Genomic DNA, 26,364 nt, shown 5'->3' with positions numbered 1-26,364 from the left:
ACACACATGCACCACGCACATACACACAGCGGTTAATAAAATAATGAGACAGTTTTTTCTCCTTACATCATTAACCCGATTACTTTGTCTAACACCAGCTGACATAGAATTACTCAGTGAGGGCTTTGTCATCAGTAATAAAGGCACCAGGACAAAAAGTACCATTGGAACACAATTTTAATTTGGAGGAGCTTTAGTTAAGAAGGTGTGTGGGTGTGTGTGTGTGTGTGTGTGTGTTCCAGGAAGTTTGCAGGTTTTCTTTTCAGGGGGCTGAAGCAGCCAGCATCTGAGCAAACACACACACACACACACACACACACACTTGTATTGGTGGTCTTTTTGTCTAAATGTATGTGTTTGTGCTAGCTGATTACAGCCCTGTTTGCCTGTTGCATATTTGAGGCATTTGTGGGAAGGAAATACCACCCACAAGCAAAGGCAACGACTGTTGTTCTGCATACAGACATACACAGAGTGTATCTGATTCTCTGTCCCTCCTCTAGGTTGTCAGTGCACAGGCCCAGGTTCTCAGGACGGGTCATGTGATGCAGTAACAGGACAGTGTGTGTGTAGAAATGGCTTTTATGGCTATTCATGCGACCAGTGCGCTCCCGGCTATTTCAACTACCCTCTGTGTCAGCGTGAGTGTGTGCCAAGTCTAATCTCACAATGCTAAACTGTTATGTCTTCAGTGACACAGTACACACATTTATGGTTCATATATGTTCAGGTTCATGATTACACATTAAAGTAAATTGTGTGTGTGTGTGTGTGTGTAGTGTGTGGCTGTAGCGCTGTAGGCACTCTACCCAATGGTTGTGACTCATCCGGTCGTTGTCTGTGTCGTCCGGAGTTTACAGGCCCTCGCTGCGATCAGTGCCGTTCTGGCTTCCACTCTTATCCCAACTGCGAGGGTAAGAAAAGGAACACATGCACATATACATACACACTGCTGTTGTCCCCTGATAATAATAATAATAATAATAATAATGAACTTTATTAGGCATAGGGTTTCAAAAGCTGACTCTTATTTGCGTGAAAGCTGTGCATAACCTAAATATCAATAAATGGCAAATATATAATCACAAATAAAATAAATAAAAATATAATAATGTGGATAAACATATTCAAATCCACACTCTTCTAATGGACTTACTGTATCCTTTCACTGTAGCTGTGTCCATCTTCTGTGCCTCCTTTTCCCAGTGTGCACCTGTGACCCAGGGACATCCCTGGACTCTAACTGCAATACAGCAGGGCAGTGCAACTGTAAACCCAACTACAGAGGCCCCAGGTGTGAGTCCTGCGCTCCGGGCTACTACAGTTACCCCACCTGCTTACGTAAGTCCCACACTCTCAGTAGAATGTCTGTAGAATCACACAGAGTCTATAAAAGAGACTGGTTAAAGCTGTACTGCCTTTCAGATTTTTCAAGTGTAGGTCATAAAAAGAATTTTCCCCGACACCCAGTTATTTTTGTTTAGTGGACCGAAAGCTACTGAATTCGAATCACAGACTACCAATTTTATTAGTTTAAAAAAAAAATACAACACGTAATGAATTTAAAGCCACATGGCTTTAAATTCTCCGCTATTTTTTCCTGCTTCACCATGACGCAATACAAGATACTACGTCATGCATCACGTGGTGAGCTTTCCCCGTTCGCACAAGGCATTGTGGGATACAAATTTGAAACAGGAGAGAAAAATGGCGTACGCGAGCGTGCAAATGAAATGTGAAAGACCGACTACAGTAACGGAAAGCGAAAAGAAAAGACGTTATGTTGTGAAGGAAAGGAAACGCAGGACCAAACTGATAAATATCGGTGGTCAGCAAGCACCTCGGTGTGATCAGCTGTTCGTTTAGCGACAGAATGATGGAACTGTCAGTGCGCGGTCAAGGTAAACCTGTAGATGGCAGTAATGCAGCACTGTGGATGCCAGCTGCCGTAAAACCCAAAAGAAGAAGGTAAACCTGCGCATGCGCACACGGACTTCCTCTGTCTGCTTGACTGCGTGAAGCGAGCGATTTCCTGCACATTATTTGTTCGGGAATCCCCTCAAATTAAATAACTTCCCAGCAACAGAATGGCCTGGGTTTTTTTAGATATTACAGAAATAAACACATCACAATGACCAAATTTCAGAGGGAACTAAATTTCACCGATTTTATGAAATCGAAAGGCCGTCTAGCTTTAAATGTGGATTTATTCACACTATATCTATGCCCATTTTCAACACTGGTATAATTTGATGAAGGGATATATTTATATTTATATTTATATGAAGGTGTATATTATTAAGAAGTGTGGTGATCTAATCAGTTTCTCAGAGCCGTGCGTCCCAGTAAGAGTTTCCTAATTCTATACAATCTGATTTCACCAATAAATTCTATACTAATGTCTGAAATGTTTCTGTGTCTCTCGGTTAGCCTGCCAGTGCTCAGCGGAGGGATCTCGGTTCAGCATGTGTGATTCAGTCTCAGGGCAGTGTGTGTGCCTACCCAATGTGGTGGGCCAGAAATGTGACTCATGCAGCTCTGGATCCTACAACTTCCCCCTGTGCCAAGGTGATTTTGCTTACACACACTACAGCCAGGGCTGAGCTCACACACAGTCCTTCAGTCTTATTCTAGTGTTCATTTCCTTCCTTCTCCATTTCTCTCTCTCTCTCTCTCTCTCTCTCTCTCTCCCTTGTTTTTAGCTGGTACGTGTAATCCTGCTGGCTCTGTAGAGAATGAGATTTTGCCGACGGTGGTGAGTACGCAACTATGTATGTTTCATATTTAAAGGGCTAACTGTGTCTGACAAAGTTTAAGTCAGTTATTTAGTAAAGGTGGTATAAACACACGAACCTGCTGGATGACTGTGATCACTGCTATCACTATTACTATCATGACCACTTATTCCTTAGGGCTCCTGTAAGTGCAAAGCCAACGTGGAGGGTGTGGCCTGTGACAGATGCAAGCCCCTTTACTGGAACTTGTCACCTGATACTGTGTTTGGGTGTTCCAGTAAGAAACATTATCCACAATCCCTAAGCAATAGAACAGTTATTGAAGTGATTGTTTGACTGTAATGGATTGTATTGAAATATGACGTGCTGTATTGGGCAGGCTGTGAGTGTAACACTGCAGGGACAGTGAGTGAAGTGGCCGAGTGTGGACAGGTGAGTTCACTCTCTTTTAAAACCCATAAGCATGGTGAGGTCCAGTGGTGCTTGAAAGTTTGTGAACCCTTTAGAATTTTCTGTATTTCTGCATAAATATGACCTAAAACATCATCAGATTTTCACACAAGTCCTAAAAGTAGATAAAGAGAAGCCAGTTAAACAAATGAGACAAAAAGATTATACTTGGTCATTTATTTATTGAGGAAAATGATCCAATATTACATATCTGTGAGTGGCAAAAGTATGTGAACCTCTAGGATTAGCAGTTAATTTGAAGGTGAAATTAGAGTCAGGTGTTTTCAATCAATGGGATGACAATCAGGTGTGAGTGGGCACCCTGTTTTATTTAAAGAACAGGGAGCTATCAAAGTTTGATCTTCACAACACGTTTGTGGAAGTGTATCATGGCACGAACAAAGGAGATTTCTGAGGACCTCAGAAAAAGCGTTGTTGATGCTCATCAGGCTGGAAAAGGTTACAAAACCATCTCTAAAGAGTTTGGACTCCACCAATCCACAGTCAGACAGATTGTGTACAAATGGAGGAAATTCAAGACCATTGTTACCCTCCCCAGGAGTGGTCGACCAACAAAGATCACTCCAAGAGCAAGGCGTGTAATAGTCGGCGAGGTCACAAAGGACCCTAGGGTAACTTCTAAGCAACTGAAGGCCTCTCTCACATTGGATAATGTTAATGTTCATGAGTCCACCATCAGGAGAACACTGAACAACAGTGGTGTGCATGGCAGGGTTGCAAGGAGAAAGCCACTGCTCTCCAAAAAGAACATTGCTGCTCGTCTGCAGTTTGCTAAAGATCACGTGGACAAGCCAGAAGGCTATTGGAAAAATGTTTTGTGGATGGATGAGACCAAAATAGAACTTTTTGGTTTAAATGAGAAGCGTTATGTTTGGAGAAAGGAAAACATTGCATTCCAGCATAAGAACCTTATCCCATCTGTGAAACGTGGTGGTGGTAGTATCATTGTTTGGGCCTGTTTTGCTGCATCTGGGCCAGGACGGCTTGCCATCACTGATGGAACAATGAATTCTGAATTATATCAGTGGATTCTAAAGGAAAATGTCAGGACATCTGTCCATGAACTGAATCTCAAGAGAAGGTGGGTCATGCAGCAAGACAACGACCCTAAGCACACAAGTCGTTCTACCAAAGAATGGTTAAAGAAGAATAAAGTTAATGTTTTGGAATGGCCAAGTCAAATTCCTGACCTTAATCCAATCGAAATGTTGTGGAAGGACCTGAAGCGAGCAGTTCATGTGAGGAAACCCACCAACATCCCAGAGTTGAAGCTGTTCTGTACGGAGGAATGGGCTAAAATTCCTCCAAGCCGGTGTGCAGGACTGATCAACAGTTACCGGAAACGTTTAGTTGCAGTTATTGCTGCACAAGGGGGTCACACCATATACTGAAAGCAAAGGTTCACATACTTTTGCCACTCACAGATATGTAATATTGGATCATTTTCCTCAATAAATAAACGACCAAGTCTAATATTTTTGTCTCATTTGTTTAACTGGGTTCTCTTTATCTACTTTTAGGACTTGTGTGAAAATCTGATGATGTTTTAGGTCATATTTATGCAGAAATATAGAAAATTCTAAAGGGTTCACAAACTTTCAAGCACCACTGTAAGCGAAGTATATCTAAAGATGGCCATTTGTGAGTTTTATGGTATGTGTGTGTGTGTGTGTGTGTGTGTAATCAGACTAATGGACAGTGCTACTGCAAGCCTAATGTGTGTAGTGGAACATGTGCGGTGTGTAAGGACGGCTACTACCATCTGGATAATAACAACTACTTTGGGTGCCAGGGTAAGGATATTTTAGATCATAAATGCTAGAGCTGTAGGATATGAAAATGATCTTGTCATCATAATACATTTAAATAATATTGGCTGGCGTTGAGTGGTATATCAGATATATTCCATTCAGCTAGCATGATATTAAACAAGTCAAAGACGAGGAGCTGAATGAAATATACCACGAAAAAAAGCCAGCCAATATTATTATTATTATTATACATACTCTCTTCATATCAGCATTCTCAAAGGCCAATGCTAATTTACCCATAAGTTGGCACTGTTAGTGCGGTAGTGAAGTCATTTTTCAGCTGCTATAGCATTCATCAGTAGCACAGGCTAATGACCGAGAACTAAGATTTCTGTCCCAAGACTCTTCCTCCACACACACTCGCCACAGCATTTTTCACTCAGACTTAAGTATTCATTTCCCTGTATAATTTACTTAGTTACTTTGAAAATCAACATCGACAGCTACCGGTACACACAAGGGCCACAACCTGGCAGCCAAAATTCTCTCAAAATCTTCCGCTCTTAACGAAGCAAACGTCACAGCCATGTTTGTTTACAAACTGTTACAGTCACTTGCTAGTGCAAAAGTTTTACATCTCCGATGTGTCTCTTTTCCAGTTTTTCGATGTCCGTTGGTATGTTTTTCTCTTATAAACTTGCGTGAAGAATATCTAATGAAGCCTTTCGGGTGTTCAGCGCATCTTCGGTTTCAGTTTTCAGTTTATTTATTCAGTGCTTAAACCTAGAGCTGGATTAACCCCGTCTTCTCTCTTTCCTGGCCGACAAAGAAATGATTGTGCGCATGCGCAGCAGAAAAGTTTTGTCATTGGATCTTTGCGTGAGCTCCGACGTGTGACGTCGTGTTGTCTTGACAACGTGCAATATTGTAACAATATTGCATGCTCATTCTCCATTGGGGAGAGTGGCGTAATACATGGAGGATAAGCGATATGATAACAATATTGCATGCCATCAATAAACCCACTAGAAGGGAATAGAATACATGTTTTTATTCCATGGAAAAAGTGGCTCATCTCATCTCATTATCTCTAGCCGCTTTATCCTGTTCTACAGGGTCACAGGCAAGCTGGAGCCTATCCCAGCTGACTACGGGCGAAAGGCGGGGTACACCGTGGACAAGTCGCCAGGTCATCACAGGGCTGACACATAGACACAGACAACCATTCACACTCACATTCACACCTACGGTCAATTTAGAGTCACCAGTTAACTTAACCTGCATGTCTTTGGACTGTGGGGGAAACCAGAGCACCTGGAGGAAACCCACGCGGACACGGGGAGAACATGCAAACTCCGCACAGAAAGGCCCTCGCCGGCCACGGGGCTCGAACCCGGACCTTCTTGCTGTGAGGCAACAGCGCTAACCACTACACCACCGTGCCGCCCCAAAGTGGCGCCCCAAAGTGGCGCTCCAAAGTGGCGCCCCAAAGTGGCTCATATGTATAATAATTAAATAATATTGGCTGGCTTTTTTTCATGGTATGTCAGATATATTCCATTCAGCTAGCGTGATATTGAACAAGTCGAAGACGAGTAGCTGAATGGAATATATCTGATATACCATGAAAAAACCCCAGCTATTATTATTATTATTATACATACACATTCCTTTCCGGTTTTTAACACATCTTTCTCTTTCAAAATTCTCTCAAAATCTTCCGTATTTAAAGAAGCAAACCTGTCGGCCGTGTTTGTTTACAAATTGTCACAGTCGCTCGCTAGTGCTGAAGTTTTACATCTCTGATGTGTCTCTTTTCCAGTTTTTTTTAATGTCTGTTGGTATGCTTTTCTCTTGTAAATATGCGTGAAGAATATTTAATGAAGTTTTGGTAGCCTTTCGGGTGTTCAGCAAACAAAGAAATGATTGTGCCTATGCTCAGCAGTAAACTTTCCCATTGAATATTTGCATCAGCTCCAATGTGTAATGTCATGTTGTCTTGACAACCATGCAATATCGTAAACCATATTCAACTCTCATTCTCCATTGGGTAGAGTGACGTAATACACGTAGGATAAGCGATATGCTAACAATATTGCATGCTATCAAATCAAATGAATGAAACCCACTAGAAGGGAATAGAATAAATTTTTATTCCATGGAAGACGTGTCCTGTATGTATAATAATTTGCTATATCACCTGCCCCTCTGACTGTGTGTGTGTGTGTCCAGGTTGTCAGTGTGATATTGGAGCTTCTGCTAGTCTGTCATGTGAGGAGAGAAAAGGCAGGTGTAGATGCAGACCCAATGTGGAGGGACCCAAATGCAACCAGTAAGGCCAAATCCAGTATGGTTTTAAAAGCATCTCCTGTCCTTCACTATGAAGCTACATACTCCTGGGTTTGTTTCCTAGTCCACGTCCAGATCACTATTTCCCTGACCTGCACCACCTGAAGTTTGAGGTGGAAGAAGGCACGACGTTGGATGGGCGGCCGGTGCGTTTTGGCTACAATCCACTGGAATTCGAGGCCTTTAGCTGGAGGGGCTACGCTCAGATGTCCTCCATTCAGGTGAGAGATTCAGAATCAAACAAGTACAGGTGTTAAACATGTTTGGCTTTTTCGTCAAGGTTTTTACATCCTGTGTTGTTTTGGTATTTTTAATTTTGCCCTAAAGTCCATTTATAACATATGTGACGAGTCATGGAATCCACGGACACATGTCGGCCAAAACGAATCCGAGAAAATTGCAAAAGAAGCAATGCTTCTTTTGCGATTTTCTCGGATTCGTTTCGGCCGACATGTGTCCGTGGATTCCATGACTCATCACATATGTTTAAAAAAAAAACAGTTTAATGAATTCAAATAATTAATTTTACAGTGAATGGTACATTGTACAATTTTAACAATGAATAAAATTCATGTCATTTTCGTATACTCTTATCTCTGCTGCCTACAACCTGTATTTTTTGTTTTTTCTTTATCTTGTTTTCCTGTTGCTCTTGACATTTGATGATATTTGGGGGAGAAAAATTAGCCGTGCTCTCTGAGTGTTAATTACAGTCACACTAGCTAATCGTAGGTGTCTGTTACGCCTTTTCCACCAAATCAGTTCCAGGGCTGGTTCGGGGCCAGTGCTGGTGCTGGTTCACAACTCGTTCAACTTGCGAGCCAGCTGAGAACCAGTTTGCTTTTCTATAGCTCGCGGCGCTAAGCGGAGCCACGTCATTACGTCGCTGTATACGTCAGTTACGGCGCTACGTTTACATAAACCTTGGCGCGAATATCAAAGCAAAAACAACACGTAAGAAGCAGCAGCGGCAACAACAACAACAATAATAATAATGGATGACTTCGCGTTTGTACAGCTGTGGCTTCTCGTCGCTTAAAAATGGCGATCTTTCGCGGTCTTGTTTTTGTTGTTGGTCTTAACAACTCTGCCCCCCCGCTGACGTAAGCGGTTCTTTCCTCTGGCCCAGCAAAGAGTTGGTGCTAGCCTGGAACCGGTTTTTCTGGCCCCAGAGTTGGTTCTTTGTCAGTGGAAACAGAAAACCCGGTTCCAAACTAAGCACTGGCCCCGAACCAGCCCTGGAACTGCTTTGGTGGAAAAGGGGCATGTGAGCTCATGTATGCGGAAGAGGGCAGATATTGTGTTATGCAGTTACCCTGTGTTACGATGCCCTGTGACACAGCATGAGCAGCGGTTTGAAAAGATGCATTTGGCTGGCTTGACGTGTCTTAGAAAAGGACATGGTAGCCTTCACCCTCGGCAGTTGACAGGGAAGAGCTGGCTGATGGGTAGAAATTGGCGATGACCTAATTGGGGTGAAAATGCGGGGAAAACAACATAGCAAACGTTCAAGTCTTAAGGATGAGTGAAAAATATTAATGTACTGGTTATCCATAGACGAATGTGGTGTATTTAATATACTAGGAGCATTGTGCAGAAATATTGTACCCATGTACTGTACGTTATGCCCCATGCATGTTTAATGCCCTGCAGTTCACTATCCTGGGAATTGGTGAAATTGGTATCTTTGAAAAAATCTAGCTTGGCTTTGCTTGTTGCTTGGTGCAAGAGCTGTATATACGTAACAGTTTGTGTATTGAATGCTGCTGTTGGCTTTATACTGTAGCGCCGGTGGTGGTTTTAAGAAAAGGCTGTGCTTTTGTGCGCTCTTTCCTTTTTCCTCCTTGCTCTCTATTTTGCATGTTCTTTCGCTCCGTAGCCACGAGTGCTGGTTGAGGTGGTAGTCGGCTCTCCAGATCTCTTCCATGTGGTGGTGAGGTATGTTAACCGTGGCGGCACAGACATCTGGGGGCGTGTCTCTGTGATGGAAGACAGCAGGAATTTCCTATGCAGCAACTGTGAGTCCCACTTCTTTCTTCCACTTCTTTGTCCTTTATGTCCACCTCCCTGTCTCTTCCTCTACTTGCTTCCTGTTCCTGGTTCGCACTTGCTCTCAGATGCATGAGCAGGTGTTCCTTGCTTTTGATTGGCTTGGTGGCTCCTCCCCTCCGAACCCTCCAAACCTGCACCAAGGACTTACTGTAAACACACAGACCCAGACTAGGTTCACTTTCCCACGCTAGGTCTTTAACATAGACCTTTGCTATATATCTCCCCTTCCCATGTCACTCTTTCCCTTCCTCCTCCTTCCTGCTCTTTCCTCACTTTTGTCTGTCTCAGAGCGCAGTCAAATTGACGGTGCACGTGAATGAGGTGGACATGTATCTCACGCGTTTGATCCTCAGATATGTAAGCACTGAGGCTGCCGTCTCCCACGGCAAAATCACAGCCTATCCCAACAGCAGAAGAGGTACGTGTGACGAGTGCAGTAGCCAATAACAGCCCTTGTCTGTCACTGATATTTCTGTTTGAATAATATTACGAAAATTGTCAAATTTGAAGCACGTATGTTTTTGAAATGAATAGTAATGGAAAAATCAGTCAATAATGCACGTCAGCTCATGTAATATGATGTATAATATTGTTTTCTCCCTTGCTCTCTCTTTGCCCAGGTTCTGAACAGTCTAAACAGATCGTTTTCGCTCCCAGTTCAGAGCCCACGTTTGTAAATGTGCCTCAGAACAGTTTTGTAGAGCCGTTTGTACTGAACCCTGGCACTTGGACCATCATCATCGAAGCTGAAGGCATTCTACTGGTGTGTGTTTAATTTTACTGTTCGGTTCAGTACTCAGTAAAACATCACATCATGTTGGAATTATGTAATGACACGCTTCTACTCTCAACTGTTCATCTCCTAGAACTCGGAAATGAGTCATATCTGTAGAAACATGTACAAGTATAAAGGTTTCACTGGTTTATCGCTGACCAATATTATATTAATATTTTAGAGAATGTCTGATAGACACCTAGATTTTAATATTGACGTTTCACCACCTTTCAGATACTAACATTACACCCCTCACACACTATCAAACCACAAAATTCAGTTATGAGTTCAGTGAAGGGCGGCACGGTGGTGTAGTGGTTAGCGCTGTCGCCTCACAGCAAGAAGGTCTGGGTTCGAACCCCGTGGCCGGCGAGGGCCTTTCTGTGTTGAGTTTGCATGTTCTCCCCGTATCTGCGTGGGTTTCCTCCGGGTGCTCCGGTTTCCCCCACAGTCCAAAGACATGCAGGTTAGGTTAACTGGTGACTCTAAATTGACCGTAGGTGTGAATGTGAGTGTGAATGGTTGTCTGTGTCTATGTGTCAGCCCTGTGATGACCTGGCGACTTGTCCAGGGTGTACCCCGCCTTTCGCCCGTAGTCAGCTGGGATAGGCTCCAGCTTGCCTGCGACCCTGTAGAACAGGATATATATATATATATATATATATAAAATTTATAAACAGTTATTCCACGAAATCGAGTCGTACATGAGCTGATAGCTGACAAGGTGTGTAGCACCGAGTCAGCTATAAGCCGTGTACGATGAGAGTGAGTGGAATAACTGTTTTATTCTATCCACATTCACTGGATTTTGAGAAACAGAGTATTTTTATTTTTTGCAAGTTTGATAAATAAAAAGTTTATACAAAACGTCCAACAAAATAATTTCCTCTTAGAATGTAAACAAACTGGCGAAATGACAGGAGCAATTTGTGAAAGATGCGATAATAATAATTCTTGAAAAATAAAAGATTTGTTCTTACCATCAAATACTTTTATTCCATATTTTGTTGTACTTTTTTTGTATTTTTTGGGGTTTTGTTTTTGAGTAGAGTTTTTATTTAATCCTCAGTTGGTTCAGCAACATGCTCCGCCATTTTGTTTTTCTCTACTCACAGTATATGAGCTGATAGCCTCGTAGTAGAGTAGCCAATCAGAGCATGCGATTGCTCACATCCAGTGAATGTGGATAGAATATATATATATATATATATATATATATATATATATAGTTGAGGACTTTGAGAAACACCGTGTCACCAGTGCAGAGGAGAAGAGGGCTGCCAGAAAAGCTCATCAGCCAGGACCCGGCGTGACATCCAACCACAGGCGTTGAGACCGACGGGATACTCCAGAATATATATAAACTTTAAAAATTACTGCATATTTAAACTTTATTTTGCATATAATACTAGGGTTGTAACGATACACCCAACTCACGATTCGATTCGTATCGCGATTTTTGACCCACGATTCGATATGCCCACGATTTTTTTAAAAATGTTTTTTTAAAGTAGTAAATTTGACTTATTAACATTTACTTACTTACATTAACTATTTAATAACAAATAATTCAGACCACTGCAGAGAATGAGTAATATGTATGCAAAAATGAACAAATGTATATCCAAAGATTGTTTTATTTCTCAAAATAATACTGTTGAGCCGGAAGCTCTGTTTTTTTCGGTTCTGAAAAAGTCATTTTTCCAAATCGTGTAAATCCGTTAAGATTTTTTTTTTGGGGGGGGGTGGCTCTCTCACTGTCTCACTCTCATAGGGCCAATGATTTTCTGTGATCGCGGAAAACAGATGGAAATTACGGAATTTTTATGGTGAAACATTGCTCGCGTGTCAAAATGTAACTGCCGCAGAAGGCTTCCGCCCAAGCAGACATGCCTTCAGTGTTGCCAGATATTGCTAACGTTTTCCACCCCCAAATATGTTCAAAACCAGCCAAAAAGCACCTAAACCCGCCCAATCTGGCAACACTGCATGCCTTTCCGGTCAAGTGATTGTGATTGGCTTGTGGCACACCTAGCCAGCCAATGAGCTGCTTGTTTACAGATTCGCTGCCCGCGTCGCAACCAGAATGGCGACCGCTTAAAAGAAATGAATGCTCTGCCAGTGGCGAGTGTGGACGTTGCGTGACTCGCAGAAGATTGTCGCAGGTCGGCGAAAAAACGACTTACTAATAGATATAAAAAAATAAAGTAATTTAAGTAAGTTTAAAATGTAATTTAAATAAAAAGTAAAGTATTCATAAATTGAAGTTTGGAAGCGCCTCTGTTTTTGGGCTGAGGAGAAGTTTGAAAGGGTGTACCGCGATTCTGCCTTCTTGTATCGCGATACGGATCGTGGCTCTGCGTATCTCGATTTCAATACGCATATCGTTACAGCCCTAATAAATACTCAACATTTATTTGATTTACTCAGTGTTTATGGAAATAGATACTCGTTTACATACTGAAATGGAAGAAAATCACCTTTATGTTTCATGTTTATGGAAGTTTTCAGTTGAGTTTCTACTCTCAAGTCATAGTCAAAGTCCTTCCCACGCCATATGGCGGCGCCGATCTCCGTTTCCCTCAGCCTCTCGCCTATTACATAGCTAGGGTTACAGTGAGGGGCTAGTCCTCTGGTAACCACGAGAGTTTGACTCCCCACTCACATTTGTATTGCAGTGTGCCTTGCCAGACGGCAGTAGGCACCATTTTTATGATGGTCTTTGGTATGACCCAACCGTGAGTCAAACTCATGATCTCCCGATCGAGAGGCGGACACGCCAACCACTAGCCCACTCGCTGGTATCTCAAGTCATAGTAACCTGAACAAAACATTTGTAATATATTGTAAACGTGATTTGTAAAAAAAATATTTTTCATCTTCAGTAGCAGAACAAATTGGCAGAATATGAGTGAAAATGTTCTCGGGATATCTTATTTCTTATTGTATCTGTGTGGCTGTGCAGGATTATCTAGTGCTGTTGCCCAGTGCGTACTACGAAGCTCCTATTCTGCAGGTGAAAGTGACTGAACCCTGTATATACAGCCCAGCACACGAGCCCAATCAGAAGTCAGTAACAGACACACACAAGACAGAACACTCAATAGATTTTGCACAAACTAATTTGTTTTTCATTTCACTTCAATCCATACGCCTGCTCTAAATACTATATCTCTTACAATAAAGTGAGAACCAGTACGAAAATATGAATTCTTTTAAAGAATATTTTTGGTGTAATGGTATATAATCTGTTTCAGTATCACTGCAAGTATTAAATACTGCTAGAATATGTTTCGGGATTAGAGTGTAAATTAACGGCTGTTTTTGTGTGTGATCATGTGTAGTTGTTTGCTGTATAAGTACCTGTCTCTGGACGAGTTCCCGTCTCTCTCTGGTAAGGATGCCAGCTGCAGAGCAGATAATCATCTGCCCAGACTGTGTTCTGTAGAGAAGATTACACCTCGGCATCCCAGCATGGCCGTCTGCAGTGGCAATGACGTGAGTGTCAGATCCACACTGTTGGGATCTCCTCTGTTATGGAATATTACTTGGTTAGAATTTATGCATTGATTTGTCCTTCTCATTTTGCAAGACATCTAACTATATATATATGTATGTATGTACCCGTATGTATGTATGTATGTATATATGTGTGTGTGTGTGTGTGTGTGTGCGCGCGCAGATCAATGTGCAGCTGCGGGGTCGAGTACTTTTACCGGGTGAATACATTCTGGTCGTAGAGTACACCAGTGAAGAGAAAGCTCCACAAACTCTTACTGTGTCTGTTAACACACCCGGAGGACGCGGCCATCAGGAGCGCATCACACTGCTCCACTGCAAGTACAGGTGTGTTTCTGCGTGGGTGAAGTTGTATGTGTGCACAAAGAACATATATTTCTTATTATTCTATCCACATTCACTGGATATGAGCAATCTCGTGCTCTGATTGACTCCGACTAGGATATCAGCTCATATACTGTGAGTAGAGAAAAACAAAATGGCGCAGCATGTTGCTGAACCAACTGAGGACGTAATAAAAACTACTTGAAAACAAAAGCCAAAAAAAAAGCAAAAAAAAAGCAACAAAATATGGAATGAAAGTATTTGATGGTAAGAACGTACTGTATCTTTTTTATTTTTTCAAGAATTATTATTATTATTATTGTATTTTTCACAAATTGCTCCTGTCATTTCTCCGGTTTGTTTACATTCTAAGTGGGAATTATTTTGTCGGACGTTTTGTTTAAGATTTATGAATCGAATTTGCAAAAAATGGTCAGTTTCTAAAAAATCCAGTGAATGTGGATAGAATAAAACAGTTATTCCACTCAATCTCGTCGTACATGGCTTATAGCTGACTCGGTGCTACGCGCCTCATCGGCTATCAGCGACTCGATTTCGTAGAAAAACTGTTAAATATTCAGGACTTTGTTGAGGAAATGTGTTGCATTCATATTCGTTGATTTCACACACTAAGGCCAGGGTTAAAGGAACAGTCCACTGTACTTCCATAATGAAATATGCTCTTATCTGAATTGAGACGAGCTGCTCCGTACCTATCCGAGCTTTGCGCGACCTCCCAGTCAGTCAGACGCAGTCAGACGCGCTGTCACTCCTGTTAGCAATGTAGCTAGGCTCAGCATGGCCAACGGTATTTTTTGGGGCTGTAGTTAGATGCAACCAAACTCTTCCGCGTTTTTCCTGTTTACATAGGTTTATATGACCAGTGATATGAAACAAGTTCAGTTACACAAATTGAAACGTGGCGATTTTCTATGCTATGGAAAGTGCGCACTATAATGACAGGCGTACTAACACCTTCTGCGCGCTTTGACAGCGCATTGATACAGAGCTCAGATATCAATGTGCTGTCGAAGCGCGCAGAAGGTGTTAGTACGCCTGTCATTATAGTGCGCACTTTCCATAGCATAGAAAATCGCCACGTTTCAATTTGTGTAACTGAACTTGTTTCATGTCACTGGTCATATAAACCTATGTAAACAGGAAAAACGTGGAAGAGTTTGGTTGCATCTAACTACAGCCCCAAAAAATACCGTTGGCCATACTGAGCCTAGCTACATTGCTAACAGGAGTGACAGCGCGTCTGACTGCGTCTGACTGACTGGGAGGTCGCGCAAAGCTCGGATAGGTACGGAGCAGCTCGTCTCAATTCAGATAAGAGCATATTTCATTATGGAAGTACGGTGGACTGTTCCTTTAAACTTGATGCATGATTACATTACATGTGATTACATGTCAGGCAGGTTTCCCTGTCGAACTGTAAAACGTTTAGCAGTTTCATGTAATTGTTTTGAGAAATATATTAATAACTTTGCAGCACAGAGATATTAAACACCCAGAGGAGCACCATTAGTTTCTCTTTAAAACTTTCTGCCGTTGTTGTGATTGTTGTCATGAGCTTCTCAAAGCACATACTGTTAACTCACATTTACACTTCTGCCAGACAAAACAGACTTTTCTCTCTGTTTGTAAACTACGCGAGAGTTTTTTTTACTCAAATAGAATACATAGAGTAGAATAGAATAGAATGCCTTTATTGTCACTGCACAAATGTACAACGAAATTTAGTTCACCATAGGAGAGCAAAGCCGCTGCATACGTGCACGCCGCCATTCTTGGGCACTTCAGCTCAAGGCCGTCCCACGTTAACCTATATACAGTTGTGGTCAGAAGTTTACATACAGTGACATGAATGTCATCTTGGATATGAATGTCATGGCAATATTTGGGGTTTCAGTAATTTCTTTGAACTGTTCTTTTTCTGTGGCAGAATGTACAGCATACATCTTTAATTAAAAAAAACACTAGAATTTGGTGCACAAGTTTTAATTTTCTTTGGGTTTTCTGAAATCAACACAGGGTCAAAATTATACATACAGGGTCAAACATTTACATACGCTCAGTTAGATTATTAATTTAGAAGTGCTGAAACTTCCAAAATGTCTCTTATCTTGCCAAGACCGAGGTCTCTTAACTTCCTGTTAGTAATCGTAATTGACTACAGCTGGTAGCTTCTCTGTGCCTTCATAAAAAGGGTTTGTTTACAGCACTCACTGGATTGACCAACACACAATACAATGGGAAAGTCCAAGGAGCTCAGTGCAGATATGAGAAAGAGGATCGCAGATATACACAACTCCAGAATGTCTCTTGGAGCCATTTCTAAACAACTGCAAATTCCAGGATCAGTTCAAACAACTGTATCCAAGTTATTGTGAGGTGTAGTCACTTTGCCAAGCCACTTTACGTCAAGAGAACCCAAACTGTCACCCGTAGCTGAAAGGAATTGGTTTGGATGGTCAGGAACAACCTGGGAACCACCATGACACAGCCCTGCCATGAACTGGAAGCTGATGGATCACTGTCTACAGTTCAGATCACCATGGACTAAGAGGCCGCTATCCAAGAAATAACCCCCTGCTCCAAAATTGACACCTTCAAGCTTAACTAAAGTTTGAAGCTGACCACACGTACAAAGCAAAACGTCTTCTGGAGGATAACTGTATGGTCAGATGAGACAAACATTGAGTTGTTTGTCCACAATGACCACCGTGTACAGAGGGACACTGTACCAGCTGGTGGTGGTAGGATCATCATGCTCTGGGGCTGTTTTGCTGCCAGTGGAACTGGTTCATTGCACAAGGTGGATGGAATAATGAAGAAGGGGGACTACCTCAGAATTCTTCAGCATAAACCATCAGAAACTTGAACATGACTTGGGAATTACAACAGGACAATGAACCCAAACATGCATCAGAGCTGGTTGTGGAGGATAAAGCAGACAAACATTAAGCTTAAAACAAGTCCTGACTTCAACCCTACTGAAAATATATGGGCTGTGCTTATGAGTCGAGTCCATGCCAAGGGAAAAAAAACAAATTTAATTGAACTCTACCAATTCTACCATGAAGAGTCATGAAATATCCAACCAGAATTCTGCCAGAAGCTTGTTCATGGCAAACAAAAATGTTTGGTCAAGGTGAATCTTACGAAGAGACATTTTACCCAAATATTAGGTGTACTTTATGTATATTTTTAACCCTGTATGTATAATTTTGACCCTGTGTTGATTTCAGAAAACCCAAAGAAAATTAAAACTTGTGCACCAAATTCTAGTGTTTTTTTTTATTAAAGATGTATGCTGTACATTCTGCCACAGAAAAAGAACAGTTCAGAGAAATTACTGAAAGCTCAAATATTGCCATGACATTCATATCCAAGATGACATTCATGTCACTGTATGTAAACTTCTGACCACAACTGTACTAACAATAATAGGGAAATCATCTCATCTCATTATCTCTAGCCGCTTTATCCTGTTCTACAGGGTCGCAGGCAAGCTGGAGCCTATCCCAGCTGACTACGGGCGAAAGGCGGGGTACACCCTGGACAAGTCGCCAGGTCATCACAGGGCTGACACATAGACACAGACAACCATTCACACTCACATTCACACCTACGGTCAATTTAGAGTCACCAGTTAACCTAACCTGCATGTCTTTGGACTGTGGGGGAAACCGGAGCACCCGGAGGAAACCCACGCGGACACGGGGAGAACATGCAAACTCCACACAGAAAGGCCCTCGCCGGCCACGGGGCTCGAACCTGGACCTTCTTGCTGTGAGGCGACAGCGCTAACCACTACACCACCGTGCCACCCATAGGGAAATCAGTTAAAGTTAATACTCAAAAACACCTTCAGGCTGTTGTAGACATGGTGTCACATACGCTACACTGCCCTAATATTTAAGTTGGTAAACCCTCTTGTGTGTATATAGTTAAAGGTAAATATAAACCCAGTCTCACTAACTCTGTGGTACTTCGCTGATGTGTATTTTAATGAAGTGAAACATTTACTGGTATTTTTGAGCAATGAAATCAGGCAAAGAATAGTTGCGTGGAAAGAAAGATTCCTTTTAACTACTAATAACTGGGCTCAGCTTTCACATGCATGCAACATTTCTGTTTATTATTTCATCTTTGTGCATGCAGGTTAGGTTGCTTTTTATATTTTGTATTGATTTTTCTTTCCCAAAATTCTGAAATAATTTCCTGTATTTGGTGTGTGTGTGTGTGTGTGTGTGTGTGTGTGTGTGTGTGTGTGTGTGTGTGTGTGTGTTTTTATATACTACTGAGGACCAAATGTCCCCACAAGGATTGTAAAATCTGACAATGTCCCGACAAGGTCGAAATTTGGATGGTCCTCACAAGCAAATTGCTGTTGTGTTTAAAAAAAAAAAAAAGCCAAAAAGTTTCCTTTTCATTACTGAGGTTAAGGTTAGAGTGAGGTTTGGGTGCAGGCACAGCATTAATTAATCTCATCTCAGTACCTCTAGCCGCTTTATCCTATTGTATAGGGTCGCAGGCAAGCTGGAGCCTATCCCAGCTGACTACGGGCGAAAGGCGGGGTACACCCTGGACAAGTCGCCAGGTCATCACAGGGCTGACACATAGACAACCATTCACACTCACATTCACACCTACGGTCAATTTAGAGTCACCAGTTAACCTAACCTGCATGTCTTTGGACTGTGGGGGAAACCGGAGCACCCGGAGGAAACCCACGCGTACACGAGGCGAACATGCAAACTCTGCACAAAAAGGCCCTCGCCGGCCACGGGGCTCGAACCCGGACCTTCTTGCTGTGAGGCGACAGCGCTAACCACTACACCACCGTGCCGCCCACAGCATTAGTTAACTGCAGTAATAATAATAATGTCAATGGAAGGTCTTCACAAGGATAGTGAGACAAACATTTGTGTGTGTGTGTGTGTGTGTGTGTGTGCGTCTTTTAGTTTCTTGTGTCGTGCAGTGTCTATAGATGAAATGCAGCGTATAGCTATCGTCACTCTTTCCACGGAAGTTGATGTGCAGCTCATTGCAGACCGAAGCAACTTCTTCCTGGTGAGAAAGCATTTGTCATGTTGCTTTCTTCTAATCTTGCACTCTATAGTCATAATTTAAAAGAAAGAAAAAAACACCCTCTAATCTGTCTCTGTGTCTAACACGTCCCTTATTAAAAAGAAGTTTACTTCAAGTTAATTTTATTAAGTATACTTAAGTAAAGTTAAAGTATATTTCCTTAAGTATACTTTTGTGTACCAAGTCTACTGATATCAATGTACTTACAGTATACTTGTAAGTAAACTAATCTAATACTACTTGGGACTAAATTGGCCCACTTTTAGTTTATAAAAAGTATACTTTAAGTCTAAGAGAAGTAAACTTTGAGTAGACAACTAGTATTTTTTATTTTGTACTGCAAGTATACCACAAGTAAACTTGTATACTAATAGTTTACTAGTTCTATACTTGCAGTCCACTCTTTACTTTATAAAAGCATACTTCATAGTCTACTGGAAATATACTATGAATTTATTTGTTTTATATTTCTAGTCCACTTTTTAGTTTACTAAAGTATACTTTGTAGTATACTGGAAATATACTATTGGTTTACTCGTTACACACTTCTAGTCCACTTTTTAGTTTATAAAAGTATACTTTATAGCATATTGAAAATATACTATTAGTTACTGGTTATATCCATCTAGTCCACTTTTTAGTTTTGAAGTATACTGCAGTTACCCTTCTAGGTATACTATTAGTTTTCTAGCCCTAACCCTTACCTCATGCACACTACCAGTAGACAACTTAAGTGTTTTGTACTTTAAGTTACAATGAAGTTATAAAGGTAAGAATTCACAAAATAACAACAGATACTCAGGATTAAGAACATATTCATTTTCTTTAAAAATCAAAATCTACTACAGGGTAAGTACACTTAAACACAAGGCACAAATATTTTAATACTTTATTACACTTTTGTTAAGTATATCTTAATCAAAAGTTTAAGTATAAGCTTAATATTTATTTATTTATTTATTTATTTAAAGGTTTAGTTATCAGGGACAATGCACATTAATAAAACATTTAAACAAATATAAATATGCCAGAATTAGCCAGAAAGCTATTTTGCATCTGCTGTCCCTGGACTGATGCTAAAATAGTCACTCTAAAATAACAAAAATTGAAATATAATCAAATAAAACATTTCCAAATAAAAAACTAAATCTGAATAAAAATAAAAAACAAAACTAAAATACATTTACACACAAGCCAACATAAACTCAACACCAAACAATTACTACAGACAAAACCAAGAACAACATTAAGCAACAACAACAAACATCAACAACATTTATAATACAAGACACAATAAGAAACAAGCAGGACATAGACACCAAACACATCATAAAAAACCATACACAAAAAGCAACAGTAATACTCGACAAACTGACAAGACAACATGACGGATGGCATCAGAAAAACATCGACAGGCAGGGCAGCAAACATGGAGAAAAATTAAGCACTAAAATTTAATGTTGACAGCCTTGACCACTAATTAACCACTTTTTTAAAAAAATTAAAAGAAGCATAATTTGATTGATTTCTAATGTCAATTGGAATGGAATTCCACTCACGAGCAGCCCTGATTGAAAATGCAGACTGGCTAAAAGCACTTTTTCTAAACTGGACCGCACAATCTCCTCTAGCTGCACTCCGTGTAGATGTTGATACCACCTTTATAAACTGGGTCAGTACAGGAGGAGCAAGTCCATGAATAATTTTATACATTAAACATGAGTGTGACTATTTAATAAGATTTTCTAAATGTAGCAATTTATATTTCATTAAAATATGGCAATGATGATAATATACTTACACTTTTCTTTATACTTTTCAGTATAAGCCAAGTATACTTATGTATAACTTTATTAAGTATATCTCTGATAAGTAAATAAAAAGTAAACTGAAAGCATGCTCTCTTATTTTTAGTTTAAAAGAAGTATACTAGAAACACACTTGAATAAACTTCTTTTTTGTAAGGGGTGTCTGATGTGTCCCAGCATGGTCCCATATTTGCAAACTGAGTTTGTATGAAAACGTGTCAAATAAAGCTTTGACTCATGATAACTTAATGCTAATAGTCTGAGTATATTTAACAGTTATTCCACGAAATCGAGTTGTACATGACCTGATAGCCGACGAGGCGTGTAGAGCTGAGTTGACTGTACGACGAGATTGAGTGGAATAACTATTTTATTCTATCCACATTCACTGGATTTTGATAAACGGAGCATTTTAACGTTTATTTTTTTTCAAATTCGATAAATAAAAACTTTATACAAAATGTCCGACAAAACCGTTTCTGCTTAGAATATAAACAAACTGGAGAAATGACAGGAGCAATTTGTGAAAAATGCTATAATAATAATAATAATAATAATTCTTGAAAAATAAAAAAAATACATTCTTACTATAAAATAGTTTTATTCCATAGTTGGTTGCTTTTTTTGTATTTTTGGGGGTTTTGTTTTCGAGTAGAGTTTTTATTTCGTCCTCGGTTGGTTCAACAACACGCTGCGCCATTTTGTTTTTCTCTACTCACGGTATATGATCTGATATCCTAGTAGAAGAGTAGCCAATCAGAGTGTGCGATTGCTCATATCCGGTGAATGTGCATAGTGTCTATCTATCTATCTATCTATCTATCTATCTATCTATCTATCTATCTATCTATCTATCTATCTATCTATCTATCTATCTATCTATCTATCTATATGACTCTTTCTCAGAATGAGTCTGATATGTGTCTCTGATCTCTGTCTGTGTTCTAAAAAGGAGTCGTGCATGTGTATGTGATCTTTCCTCCAGCACAAAGTGTACCTGATCCCTCATGCGCAGTTCACAATGGAGTACCTGACACCTGGAGTGCACTGCATCAGCACCCATGGACACTTTGCTCCTGACAGGTACTGCTGCATGCTAGACCATTACAGATGGACAAAAGCTAGAATGTAATATATCCTCCGTCATGACATCATTTCTAGAGCATAAGGATGGATCGATACACTAAGATGAAGTAGGACAGTGCATTGCAGAATGTGCCCAATGTGATGCTTCTGTGCTTCCATGAAGATTAAATATCCTGACTGATGACTGATGGGTTCTTGCCTCTTCTTCCAGTGCTTCCTGTGTCCCCTCTCGCTTCCAGACCCCATCTCAGTCTCTGGTTCTGAAGGAGGGTCAGGCTTCCTTACCTCTTAATGCACACGGTGACTCTGCTCCATTGACTGTCCGTGACACGCCCCCAACTGCCATTGACAACGGTGACCATATCCGCCTGGACTCAGCTCAGGTTCACTTTACATTAGTCTGACTTTTTAATTTTTTGATGTTTACAATTTCATGTACTGTGTTTTAGTTTATGGGTGTCAGTTACTAGGATGGCCCTGGTACAGGATTATATTTCTTTATTTTGTTCAGTTTTGTTTTCCTTCTTCCTTTCACAGAACGCAGTAGTGTATTCAACACAAGTGCATGCACTGGGACGTTATGTGTTCATCCTACACTACCACCAGCCACTGCACCCATCCTTCACTGTACAGATTTATGTAAATGGTGGACGAATTTGGCAGGGTGAGGATCACTCGGCTGTATACTATTAGCTGTGTGCTTTGGCGTAGTAAATAAAGCACACCCGGTGACGCTGTGATTTACAGTAGTTAGTTATTTGTTATGAAGGTTGAGCGATTGAAGTTTTAAAATGTGGACCCTCTCCCACCCAGGCCATGCCAATGCCACGTTCTGTCCCCATGGCTACGGTTGCCGTAGCATTCTGATCTCGGAGAACCAGATCATTCTAGATGTGACTGACCATGAGGTCATTGTGACTGTGCGAGTCCCAGACAGAAAAACACTCTGGCTGGTGAGTGATAAACTTATAGAAAGCTTCTGTGCTATTAGAAACAATCTGACAATCTAACAGTCTGTGTTTGTGTGTGTGTGTGTGTGTGTGTATAGGATTATATACTAGTGGTTCCAGAGAGCAGCTACAGGTCCAGTTATCTGTCTGAAGAGCCACTGGATAAATCCTATGACTTCATCAGTAACTGTGGACAAAACAGCTTCTACATCAAGTACACGAGCATAAATAAAAGATGCACATTTAAATAAAGCGGAATGAATAGCTGGAAATAAATACCGTATTAACTGTGAACTCATTTCTCATATATTTTAGCTGTTGATTGAATGAAGTGAAGCTTTTGGAGTCAATAAATTAATGAATGATTTTTGATTTCACGGTTTCCTCTAGCCCTCAGACAGCATCTCAGTTCTGCCGGTCTTCAGCTACATCTCTTTCGGCTTTCTTTAATAACGGTGCAGTGCCATGTGGCTGCCATGAGGCCGGGTCTGAGAGCGACACATGCCAACCGTTTGGTGGTCAGTGCCCCTGCAGACCCAACGTGATTGGCCGAGACTGCCGTCAGTGTGCCACCGGATACTATGGCTTCCCGAACTGCAGGCGTGAGTCCCGGCTCGAGAACAGCATTATCTATAGGGAGACTTTATTTAACGGGGAAACCTCATATCATTTTGCTATTTGGTTCTTTTCAGGTCATAATTATCCACTGTAAATTTGTACTAGAAGTGAAACAATTTATAATACAGTGGCGCTTGAAAGTTTGTGAACCCTTTAGAATTGTCTATATTTCTGCATAAATATGACCTAAAACATCATCAGATTTTCACACAAGTCCTAAAAGTAGATAAAGAGAACCCAGTTAAACAAATGAGACAAAAATATTAGACTTGGTCGTTTATTTATTGAGGAAAATGATCCAATAATACATATCTGTGAGTGGCAAAAGTATGTGAACCTTTGCTTTCAGTATCTGGTGTGACCCCCTTGTGCAGCAATAACTGCAACTAAACATTTCCGGTAACTGTTGATCAGTCCTGCACACTGGCTTGGAGGAATTTTAGCCCATTCCTCCATACAGAACAGCTTCAACTCTGGGATGTTGGTGGGTTTCCTCACATGAACTGCTTGCTTCAGGTCCTTTCACAACATTTCGATTGGATTAAGATCAGGACTTTGACTTGGCCATTCCAAAACATTAACTTTATTCTTCTTTAACCATTCTTTGGTAGAACGACTTGTGTGCTTAGGGTCGTTGTCTTGCTGCATGACCCACCTTCTCTTGAGATTCAGTTCATGGACAGATGTCCTGACATTTTCCTTCAGAATTTGCTGGTATAATTCAGAATTTATTGTTCCATCAATGATGGCAAGCCGTCCTGGCCCAGATGCAGCAAAACAGGCCCAAACCATGATACTACCACCACCATGTTTCACAGATGGGATAAGGCTCTTATGCTGGAATGCAGTGTAAAGAGTCCAAACTCTTTAGAGATGGTTTTGTAACCTTTTCCAGCCTGATGAGCATCAACAACGCTTTTTCTGAGGTCCTCAGAAATCTCCTTTGCTTGTGCCATGATACACTTCCACAAACGTGTTGTGAAGATCAGACTTTGATAGATCCCTGTTCTTTAAATAAAACAGGGTGCCCACTCACACCTGATTGTCATCCCATTGATTGAAAACACCTGACTCTAATTTCACCTTCAAATAAACTGCTAATCCTAGAGGTTCGCATACTTTTGCCACTCACAGATATGTAATATTGGATCATTTTCCTCAATAAATAAATGACCAAGTATAATATTTTTGTCTCATTTGTTTACCTGGGTTCTCTTTATCTACTTTTAGGACTTGTGTGAAAATCTGATGATATTTTAGGTCATATTTATGCAGAAATATAGAAAATTCTAAAGGGTTCACAAACTTTTTCAAGCACCACTGTTTGTGTAATATCGGTAATATGTTTTTTTTTTTAAATAATTAAACTCATTTAATGACAGTCGTGTTGCTGTATAATCATGGACAAACTGAATAACTGGATGGCTATAGCCGTCCATCATGTTTGTTCGTTTAGTGTGTGTATTCCCTGCTAATTTACATCTCTGTCCTCATGTTTGTAGCGTGTAATTGTGGCACACGCTTGTGTGAGCCACTGACAGGCGAGTGTATCTGTCCTCCACGTACACTGCCGCCGGAGTGTGTGCAGTGTGAGCCGCAAACATTCGGCTGCCATCCCCTGGTGGGCTGTGAGATATGTAACTGTTCCCGGTCCGGCGTCACGGCTCAGGATATCAACTGCGACACAGACAGCGGCCAGTGCAGGTAAACCACCTCCACTCCCCAACCACATGGTCAACACCATTCGCTAAAAATAACTAATGACAGAAATGTCTTTAATTCCGTGTCTTAAAACGTTGACTTTTCATTACAGACAACTGATAATCTTGGTTAAATAGTTTTAAGTCATTTTGTTAATCCGAAGCCTGTTTGATTTTTTTTTAAACTAAGGCTTAATAAAATACTTTGTTTCCCTGTTTGACCCGAGCACACAAAATTCCACAGTACTGCAGCACATTCCACAGTGAGAGTCTCATTCCTCCTAAAAATAACCTGCTGATTTGTCCACACAAGGCAGGAAAACCTGAAACCCTGAGACATCACAGCAGGCCCTGGTGCCTGAGCTTTAATAATAACAACAACAGGAAATATTTAACAGTTATTCCACGAAATCAAGTTGTACATGAGCTGATAGTCGAAGAGGTGCGTAGCACCGAGTCAGCTATAAGCCATATACAATGAGATTGAGTGAAATAACTGTTTTATTCTATCCACATTCACTGGATTTTGAGAAACTGAGCATTTTTATTTTTTGCAAATTTGATAAATAAAAACTTTTATACAAAACGTCCGACAGAATAATTTCCGATTAGAATGTAAACAACTGGTGAAATGACAGGAGCGATTTGTGAAAAACGCAATCATAATAATTCTTGAAAAATAAAAAAAGATATGTTCTTACCAGGGGCGGCACGGTGGTGTAGTGGTTAGGGCTGTCGCCTCACAGCAAGAAGGTCCGAGTTCGAGCCCCGGGGCTGGCGAGGGCCTTTCTGTGTGGAGTTTGCATGTTCTCCCCGTGTTCGCGTGGGTTTCCTCCGGGTGCTCCGGTTTCCCCCACAGTCCAAAGACATGCAGGTTAGGTTAACTGGTGACTCTAAATTGACCGTAGGTGTGAATGTGAGTGTGAATGGTTGTCTGTGTCTATGTGTCAGCCCTGTGATGACCTGGCAACTTGTCCAGGGTGTACCCCGCCTTTCGCCCGTAGTCAGCTGGGATAGGCTCCAGCTTGCCTGCGACCCTGTAGAAGGATAAAGCAGCTAGAGATAATGAGATGAGATGAGATGTTCTTACCAGGGGCGGCACGGTGGTGTAGTGGTTAGCGCCGTC

The 26,364-nt window shown here is 41.0% G+C and overlaps 1 protein-coding gene across 1 annotated transcript in view; it reads left to right on the top strand.

The window, feature by feature from the left end:
* The window catches only part of lama5 (laminin, alpha 5), a 244,931-nt gene that overhangs the window by 134,685 nt on the left and 83,882 nt on the right, over positions 1–26,364 (top strand). The window contains 23 exon segments of the mRNA XM_060937932.1: positions 504–641; positions 780–914; positions 1,207–1,341; positions 2,431–2,568; positions 2,703–2,755; positions 2,913–3,012; positions 3,115–3,167; positions 4,894–4,999; positions 7,190–7,289; positions 7,371–7,527; positions 9,647–9,776; positions 9,979–10,121; positions 13,099–13,202; positions 13,478–13,631; positions 13,816–13,979; positions 18,950–19,058; positions 21,870–21,967; positions 22,182–22,353; positions 22,508–22,634; positions 22,784–22,923; positions 23,019–23,134; positions 23,311–23,522; positions 25,041–25,242. Of these exon segments, the coding sequence (XP_060793915.1) occupies positions 504–641; positions 780–914; positions 1,207–1,341; positions 2,431–2,568; positions 2,703–2,755; positions 2,913–3,012; positions 3,115–3,167; positions 4,894–4,999; positions 7,190–7,289; positions 7,371–7,527; positions 9,647–9,776; positions 9,979–10,121; positions 13,099–13,202; positions 13,478–13,631; positions 13,816–13,979; positions 18,950–19,058; positions 21,870–21,967; positions 22,182–22,353; positions 22,508–22,634; positions 22,784–22,923; positions 23,019–23,134; positions 23,311–23,522; positions 25,041–25,242 (2,986 nt within the window).

This window comes from Neoarius graeffei, chromosome 13 (assembly GCF_027579695.1).
Source record: "Neoarius graeffei isolate fNeoGra1 chromosome 13, fNeoGra1.pri, whole genome shotgun sequence".
NCBI lineage: Eukaryota > Metazoa > Chordata > Actinopteri > Siluriformes > Ariidae > Neoarius > Neoarius graeffei.
The sequence above is the reverse complement of the archived record's forward strand: the minus strand, read 5'-3'. Positions and strand labels throughout refer to the sequence as shown.